Consider the following 9,566-nt stretch of genomic DNA (forward strand, 5'->3'; position numbering starts at 1 on the left):
TTGGTTTTTTAATTATTGAAGGTAACAGTCAGACTACCAACTTTTCTTCTGTTCACAGCTGTTCTTACCTAAATATCTTTTCCATGCAAGCCCAGAAAGATTTTCTTGTTTCATCTATTACACATTTTGCAGACCTAATCAATGACAAAGCACCAAGTGGATGAGCTGCTTCTGCACTGCTTGCACAAGACTGTTCCAAATTCCATTCTTGAACAAAACCTAAAAGGCTGTAAGCAAGTCCTACCTGATCCTCCCTCTCCTCCAAACAGGTTGAATGTTGAGAACATGGTGCTCAATGCAGCATGCAGCTGTTGCAGGCCATTACAGCTCCATAAGGAGGAATTTCAGCTACCATGCGAAGACCCAGATAACCCTGGCAAAAGGCTCACTAAGGAAATTACCGTGTTTGGGGGCTGCGTTTGCAACTTTGACAGCTGCATACAATAGCCAGACCTTCTGATAGCTTCAGATACAGGTGTTGTTGGTTTTTGGTTTTTTTTTTTTAAACTTCTTATTTTAATTTTGTTAAATATTAACAATTAATTACAACCTAATACTTCCATGGCAACTGCTCATTGCAGGGAGTTCTCTTGTACTGATTATACAGGTTAGCCTTGCAGGGAGCTTCCTGAACAGTGGGCTGGAGCATCAATTAAATTAACTGAATGATGAATTATTCCTAATCTTGAGGGGAAGGGGTGGGGAGAAAGAGTGGGCATGGTTTAGGAGCAAAGACTGTCAGAGAACATCTAGCCTTGTTCAAGGCAATACTTAACTAGAGGCTAAACACTGGCCTGTGCACTGTGCAATAACAGAATTTTGACTTTCAAATAAAGTAGAAGGAATTGGATTTGTTAAATCATTCCTCACTGCATGACCAATTATTTTACCTGCAAATAGGCTGTTAGGTTCACTACACTTGAACTAGGACCTGTGGATTAGCCCATTACTGCACAAAACAGGAAAACAGACGACCAAGGCAAGCCACTGCCTTTCCTCTGAAAGCAGGTGCAGTGCTTGTGCTCATCTTCTGGAGGCAGCAGCTGTCAGACTGCAAGGTGCTACATGAGCCAAAACCTCTGCGGGAGGAGGTACATCTGTGCAACCTTCATGTGGGGCATTTCTCAAAATGTCATTAACACAGATAAGCAGTGGCTTTTAGACAAAGAAGAAATTTGCAGGATAATCGTCTGCTACATTTTGAAGCATCAAAACAGTTACCAAACAATAAATCTATCAGGAAGAAGGTAGTCCACCCAAGCAATTTCCACTTGCTGCTAGCAGAGACAATTTTTTTTTTTTTAAACTACTATTTGCAATTCAATTGAGAAAGAGTTGTATAGAATTTTAAGTGAGTTTTAGACAACCACTAAGAGCCTGAAGCAAAGTACGAACAAACAAAAAGTTCGAGTGCAGTATTTAACAGCTCAGGTACTTTCTTCTTTTACAGCCAAGTAACTTCTTCCAAATCCTGCCTGGGTGTAATAACAGATGTGTGCTTTTGTAGCCATGGAAAGCAATGTATGAGTCACCATCTAAGTTGCTATTTATGCCTTGCAATGAAGAGAAACAAGGAAAGAGCCACTGTTTTGAAACAGCTGAAATCCGGAAAACAGTAATTTCAAGTTATGTTAAAGTATTGTGATGAGTTACATCAATTTACTGTTACATGGACTGTTCGTGTTTATATGCTCAGCCACTGTCAAATATACAAAGGCTTAGAAAGGAAGATTCTACATCAAGTTTTCACTGTAGAGTGTTTATAACACAACCAAAACAAAACCAAAATAAAACCAAACCAAACATAAAAACAAAACAAAACAAAACCAAAACAAAACAAACAGAAAAATCCAAACTCTGATCCACAGGCCAGGTAAGACTGAACCAAAACAATCCACCAGAAGTTTGTAGGAAAGAATTTACCATCCCACATCAGTTGCTCTTCCGAAACATTATATTTGGAATAAAACAACCATTCTGGGCAATTATCCCTTACATTCCCACTCCCCCAGACAAAAAAGGACAGTCTGATTACCGTTCTAATCATTTATTTAATCTTAATATGTTCTTCTGATGAATATAGTCTAATATATAGTCTTCTATATGAAAATTCTCCACTTAATTTGACAGAACTTTGTTTTATACAAATAAGACAATCACCATAAATGTTACATACTGGAGTGTAGGTCAAGAATGAACAAATGCTACCTGTTTTGCTATTCAGTTATTTTCACACATCAATGCCTGAAAATACTGTACTTGAAAACAATAACACTGTTTACTGCAGAAATTACTTTGTCTGCTTGAAAGGATACATCACTTTGGTAAGTTAACCATCATTCACAAAAAAAAAAAAAAAACCAAAATAAAAAAATCAAGTATTTACCCTTAATTTGTTCACTGTTCTGCTCATGGCTTCACTGAGCTGACATCTAATACAAAACGTGAACAATCATAAGCTTAATACAGTCACCACTGAAAAGACGCTTTCCCTTTCCCCCCTCCTACCCATATTTTTAATGCACATTTTTAGCACAGCTGGAACCAAAGCTAAGTGAACTAGTATAGTACAGCGTGTCTTGAGATGTCCTTTGACAAGGGCACAGAACATATCCAGAGAAACAGATGTACAATAGGAACTGGGGAAAAAAATGAATGAAGCTTCTCCCTGTCTCTGCTAAGACTCCCTTAGTTCAGCACAACGGATTTTTAACACAGTAGCCAACAACATGGTTAAGACAACAGGATTAATAAAGATCACACAGCCTCCAAAGGACAAAATACAAGGTAGTTTGGTAGGACTTTGCCAACTACCAACTTGACTGCAGGAAATGCTTATGAAGATTTTTCAAAAGATATGATATTATCTGTGATCAGAGAGCCCTGATTAGATGCTCGAGAGGCCATGAAAGGGTCAACTGTTCAAGAGAACTTTTCCAGAAAGACAAGGTCTATAGACAACTTTACATCCAATGAAGTCCATATTTACCAAACACTTCTGGAAAAAAAACACACATCACAGTCCAACCTTTGCTCCTCAGTTCTCTGGTACTCGAGTACGATCACAAGCCTTCAACCAAACCAAACTCTCATCGCCTCGTTCCATCTTGTAACTCTTAAGCATTGATAGAAAGCAAACCATAGTCACCCAAGTAGAATCTTTTCCCCTCCTGTGTGCAAAGCAGTGTTCTCATTTTCATAGCCATCCCTGTTACCCAAAGCCTTTATTTGGCTGTATGAGTTGTGAGACAACAGTCCTAAACTTCCTTCAAGGAAGAGAATGTTGATCTGAGGTTCACTCCTCACATCAGCAGCAGCTGATCTCTTGGTTCATCCTGACCTGTAGTACTGCTCACTGACAACTGCCCACAGTTCCTAACCCCTACCTCACCTGCTTTGTTTTAACAGCCTTCAGTGCATTTCCAGACTTGAACAACGTGAGCCAAACTTAAGCCCACTTTGTTGTGCAGAGAGTTTGCTCATGTGGAACAAGCTATAATGGTTTTGGTTGCAGAAGCCCCTGTATAAGCTGAACACGCTCAGCCTTTCTACTCCCAATCTCAACACAAGTCTTCCACACTGTGTTGGATATTTTTACCACCAGTAACAGACTGGAAACTGTACAGATACCAGTTATTCAGCCTCTCAAGTTCTAGCACTGTACATCAGGGGGAAAATAGTTTAAAATTAAATATTTGTCTACAAAGTGCATGCCTTAGCCTTCAAGTGCCCACTTTTTCCTTCTTCTCCTTTTATACAATACCACACTAATGAGAACCCACACTCTCTGCAATCAGCTATGTCATCAGGACTGCTACTCGCTAAATCTAAAGGGTAGCAAAAGAAAAGAAACAGAATATTTCAGTTTGACTAAACAAACACGTACTCATTCACTACCTACCAAAGAAGCTCACCTCATTATTTGAGATAAGCAGAAGGATTAAGAATAGCTTTTGTGCTCAATCCACTTTCCAAAGATCAAAAAAACAGCTAAGATGTAAAGAATTAGAAGATTAAGGTTTTATGACTCTGGACCTGTGGCATTTCTCAAATCGAACAAAAATTGGTGACAGTCAACATAAGCATTCACGTAAATCAGGTTCAAACACACCTTGGAATCTGCCCTTCCCATCCAGTACAACACCTGAAGCAATGTCTAACTTTACACTGGCGATATATTAACGTCTGAATTGACTCTACAGAGCAGCAATACATTTTTTCTTCAGCTCAGAGCAGAGGGAGTACCTGTTAAAGGCACTGAGGCAGAATGTTACTAGCCATTTCCAGTTGAAGCCCGAGGTTACTACATCAAAGTCAATTTCCCTTTAACAAGTTTAAAAGTGGGACCTCTGCAATAAAAGAAACACAAAGACAGCCCTCCCACACTTTGTGTAACATACTAAAAGCCATTTTAATGTAAAAAGTCACTTCCCTGTACTGTACATTTCACACTCACAATTTCAAACAAGGGGCAAGTCCTATTAAGGCAGGGAGCTGGTATTGGTTAACATTGCAGTACTCAGACAGTGATGTACAAGACATTTATTTGCAGTATGATGACAATGATATAAATGGAAAAACAAAAAACTGTCATGGTTAGTATTAAAACTGTTCTGACAGCAATTCACATAATCTCTGAGATACAGCTTCTTTACTTGTTCGTAGTGTGAGTCTATACATCTGAAAAAGAACACAAATATACACATTTTTAAACGCAGTTTGGTTTTAAATTAATATACTGCCAACAAGTGAAAGTTAACCAGTTACTATTTACTTGTTCTGATAGATTTGATAAGACCTCACGTTACAACATTCAGAAGCAGGCAGCCACCTAGCAATTCAGCTCTTTCAAACCCTTGTTGGGAAAGCTGCCATTGTTCTAATGTTTCTAAGCTTTAATGACAAATTGATGTCCCAGATTTGGTTTTTCCTTTTAAAGGAGTGTGTTGTGGGGAAGTCTAAAGACTCTACTATCATTTGTTTGGAAAACAGGATGCCCAAAATTTATTTTTAGTCCTCACTTAAATTTCATAAAACCTCTAGCAAAATGCTTTTACAGATATTTTTCCTCTAAACAGTTTTATGTTCATTTGCATATGATTTTTTTTTTTTAGCCACATCATTTTTTCATTCTTCTTAAATGACAAAGGAAGTTGTAGTTAGCCTTGTCCAAGGTGCACAAAAGAATAAACTGAACATTTCCAGCCTTCCAGGGAAGATAATCCACAGACAGTCTGGAATAATACAGTGATATGCACATGGAAGAGAATTCCTATGAAGCAGCAGCTTACCAAGCTATGTCAGGACTAACTGCTGCAATTTCATTTCTTGTTAAAGCTCTCAATCACAATTAGCGATTACAAAAGATATTTTCTTTAAATACCTTAAGGAATTTCAGATACAGACTTGCTTTTTCAATTTAGCACAGACAGGAATTTGTATTTATGCAGTAGATGCAAGAAGATACCTGTGCCTGGAGGTTGGGTTCAAGGCGCAGCAAGCATCCAATCTGAGTAGTCTTTGTATGTATGATACCAGCACCAACAAAGTTAGCAGGATTGGGATCCACCTCCTCAAGTAGGGCCGATCCAAAGCCAATTATCTGTGAAAGAGATCCAGAAGATTTACAAGTGGGAACAGTAAAATACAAAAAAAATACCAAAATACAGACAAAAATACCAAAGTTTACCCCGATCACAGCCACCATTCACTAGTAAAGCAAGCAAGGGACTGATTAGTTTCAAGTGAAAAGATTAAAGAAGTTATTCAGTGTCAGTGTTAGTACAGTAGAAATCTTTAACGTGATGGAGTTATGCTTGTTGCCGAGCTGAACCTGAAAAGAGTCCTTGAGGAAAATTACTGAGAAACTACTAAGATTCGAGTTAAACCTCTCCTCTTTTTGGTAAAGCCATTTCTGCTGTCACTAGAGTCGTTTCTGCTTTGCCTAAGACAGACAGATAGCTCTATAAAGACCAGAGTGCTATGCTGTTTTATTCTCCCTCTAGTGACCCTAGTACATTAAGGCCAGAATTTTTTCCAATTCAATTTTAAGCACTAAATTTATGCTTTCATACATAGCTTCAGGTTTCCAGCTGCTGCTGAAGACTACACTTAATTCATTCCATACCAAGAAGCAGTTCACTCAGCCCAGCCCTGCCAAGGGTCAGATACACGTGGACAGGATAATCTAGTTGTCATACAAGCTAAAATGAACAATGTTTCCTTATACCGCTACAAGATACTACACCACCACCAACCTTTGCTTTTGTGATCTCTGCATCCATTGGGTGCTTTGCTTTAAAGATGTTCTGTACTTCTTGTTTAGGACTGCAAGACAAGGCAAGATGAATATTTCTTAACATGCAGTATGTTCAGAATTGTTGAGCAGCAACTCATTTTACAGGAGGAGCCTATAGCTCACAAGACTACGCATGTATGAGCCACATTCACAATATACCCTTTTACTTCCTTGGTGTACCACAAAAGCCCCAAGCATAAATACACAGAAGGTCTTACTTGCTCAGTTGCTTCCAACGCTGGAAAAAGTCTTGAGAAGACATTTCTGTTGGCTGGAAAAATTTATTCAGTGTGATGGGTAATTTTACTGAAAGATTCTGGAATGTTCCACCGTACCTGCATACAGAGTAGACAGAACATGATGTGTGTCATACAAAGTGCGTGCAGTTTCTCATCCTAAATTAACCAGGCAGTCGAGGAGGAACTGTAAGATGCGACTGTCTGATCATTAACATCCATCAACTGCAGATGATGCCATTTGTAAGTTACAGACGTAACTGGATGTAACATCCAGTGATGTATGGATTTATTTTCTCTGTTAGATGACACATGAAAGTGAGTCGGCAGAATTTCTACTAAGAATCTGTTTCAACATAGTTTGCTACCCTTCCAGATACTCACACCAGTAAAAAAACAGTTAAGACTTGAATAACAGAACACAGTCCAGAAACCAGGACTGTAAACACAAATCTTTCCCAAAGGCTGATGTTGAGTTGACATAACAAGATTCTGGTTTCAGCTACACGCATTTCTTATCCAAGCTTTTTTTGCACAAACGTTCTCAGTTTCCAGAAGGAAGAAGATTCAACATATATTCCCCATCAAGATTTCACGAGAAAAGATGACAGCTGGCTTATATGCATAGCAGAAACAGAAGCATTTGAGACATTTTATCAGTGGTTTGTTGTTTTTTTTTTTTTTTTTAAATCAGACTGTTCCCAATGCATTCCTTCCCTCCTCTGGTAGCTTCAAGTTTTGTTGTATCAAATGTTCAGGTAAATCATCTGCCCAAGATAGCTTTGGACTTTGTGCATCTATATTCTACACATCAGTTCGAGAGCCGTGGCAACTGAAACATGCTTTCTTTTGTTAAATCAATAGCACTGAACTACTGCGGTTTTACCTGAATTGAATGTTCAGAATGGGAGCTTCCATGAAGTCTGATACACATTCAATGTTCACGACCTGCTGAACCTGTGCACCTCCATCCACTGTGGGGTCAACAGGTTTTGTCTGAAGATTCAGGCATGAAAGTAGCTAAGGAAACTGAGCAACAAACTGACAATATTTGCTGTTTATTAAAAAGTTACGGGTAAGCTACAGGAAGAATTCACACTGTGTCCACTGGCTCTCTCTATGCTTCCGAAAATTTGAAGTCTAATTATTGTAAAGCTAAAAATATTATTTTCATATTGACACATCTAGAAGCAATAACTCCCATGATTCCCAGAGTTACAGGAAAATTCCTTAAGAAAGATGCCTCAAAAAGGTTTGAAGGCAGACTCCCTACAATGTAAGCCACCAAACTACGTTATTTTGATGTGAATATTGCAGTGATGCTGAGTCAAACAAATTTAGTCACATACACTCCTTCAATTAGCAATGCAAAGCATTAAGTAGAAACTGTAAACTAAAAGCTTAGTTTCAAGTACTGTCATATTTGAGCACACGTACTCTTCTACTTACAGCTCGTCAGAAGTCCTCTGATAATGCAGGACACCACATTTATACCTCAGCAACTTCATGGCAGCAGAGAAAGCTAGAGTTACATTACATGCTTACAAAGAATAATACACTCAGAATAATATCCCCTTATTTCCACAGAAACAACATCTCTGTAATCAGAGTTTTAGAAAGAGAGTCTTCCATCTCTGCACAAGATTTTGATAAAAACTTCAGAAAGGCATCAGCAAGTTCCTATTCCTTCCTGTTCAAGGACAAGAAGCCTTGATCCAGCAGCTTTATTACCCTTACATGCAGCATAAAACACAAAACCTGAAGAATGGGCAACCAGCCTTTAAGGATATTTGGTTGAAGGTCATCTGAGCAGATTACTGTTGGAGTAAAATTCAAGAACTGTGTTGACGTCTTGTTACCATAGAAAATGAACATACGTCCTAGGAACAAAAGAACAGAGGCATTAGCAGCTTGAGGTATATCACACAAAATCATACTGGACTGTATGTGCTTCAAGTACCTCATCCATTGACTTTCTACCATTCTTTAAATCACATTTTTAAATTGCAGCGTACTCTATATGGTTTTATATTGTAAAGATATTCACAGGATGAAACAACAGGAGCTATCACACAAGCACTTAAATGATCAAATAACTAGTGGAAGTCTTCTAGTTACTGGATAATGCTGTTTTCTATCTTTAAAAGTCGTTATGGTATTAAAAGCGATAGAGATGGGAAGAAGTCAAGTGCTCTATTCCTAAGTCTCTACTGGATGCTTTCAGGATCCAGTACGTTAATGTATTATGATAGACATATGTCTGAAATACACCGTGCAAAACACTACTACAACCAGCTCTACCATGAAACAAATAATAAGTAGAATTAAAAAAAAAATAAAAATAAAAATCAGGAGAACAGTCCCTTTTAACTCTGTCTGTATCAGCCTTGCACACAGGCAGCAAGAACTGGAACTCAGTACTCTTAGGCTCCCACTTCATCTCAGCTACCAAAACAACTGAGAAGTTTAAGAAAACAGTGACCCACGCAGATGTTAGGGACACACAAACAGCAAGGATTTCTGGACAGGTTAGGCCTGAAATGACATTCCTTCTCTAACAGCAAGTCCTAACCTCAACATCTTGCTGGCTTTGCGCTTGATTAATTCACACAGCTGCTCTGCCGGAAAACTTACCCAGGTTCTGTCGAAATTCAGACTTCAATCCAATTTGTAGCAACTGATTTTCAAAGAGGACTCCATTATTTTTACACACAAACCTAAAGGAAGAGAGAGTAAATACGTTTTAAATTAAGACACATTGAACAATTTTAGAACCACAAAATTCAGGGTTTAAACAGAGGATGAAGATTGTTGTTAACCTAGAGAGCATCAGTCTGCAAGAGAGGTCTTTGCAGAAAACTGCAGTTAAAAAAGACAAGTGTGTTTTGCAACCAAAATCATCACTTGAAGAACACTAAAATAACTGAAATTTCTACTCGATAAGATGCCTGAGAAACTACAAAGAAAGCCACAATATGCTACACATACACACACACACACACACACACACACACACACACACACACACACAC

General features: G+C 38.4%; 1 protein-coding gene across 3 annotated transcripts in view; it reads right to left on the reverse strand.

Annotated features, from left to right (window-relative positions):
* Nucleotides 1–4,527: 4,527 nt before the first annotated feature.
* The window catches only part of AP2A2 (adaptor related protein complex 2 subunit alpha 2), a 41,007-nt gene continuing 35,968 nt past the window's right edge, over nucleotides 4,528–9,566 (reverse strand). For all 3 annotated transcript variants that reach the window (XM_042813846.1, XM_042813844.1, XM_042813847.1), the window contains 7 exons: nucleotides 9,169–9,251; nucleotides 8,325–8,414; nucleotides 7,421–7,544; nucleotides 6,517–6,633; nucleotides 6,258–6,327; nucleotides 5,468–5,602; nucleotides 4,528–4,680 (listed from right to left, as the gene is read on the reverse strand). In XM_042813846.1, coding sequence (XP_042669780.1) covers nucleotides 4,603–4,680; nucleotides 5,468–5,602; nucleotides 6,258–6,327; nucleotides 6,517–6,633; nucleotides 7,421–7,544; nucleotides 8,325–8,414; nucleotides 9,169–9,251 — 697 coding nt within the window. In that variant the 3' untranslated portion in view covers nucleotides 4,528–4,602. The remainder of the gene's footprint in view (nucleotides 4,681–5,467; nucleotides 5,603–6,257; nucleotides 6,328–6,516; nucleotides 6,634–7,420; nucleotides 7,545–8,324; nucleotides 8,415–9,168; nucleotides 9,252–9,566) is intronic.

Source organism: Centrocercus urophasianus, unplaced genomic scaffold (assembly GCF_019232065.1).
Source record: "Centrocercus urophasianus isolate 14NV4802_14NV808 unplaced genomic scaffold, USGS_Curo_1.0 seq_14, whole genome shotgun sequence".
Classification (NCBI taxonomy): domain Eukaryota; kingdom Metazoa; phylum Chordata; class Aves; order Galliformes; family Phasianidae; genus Centrocercus; species Centrocercus urophasianus.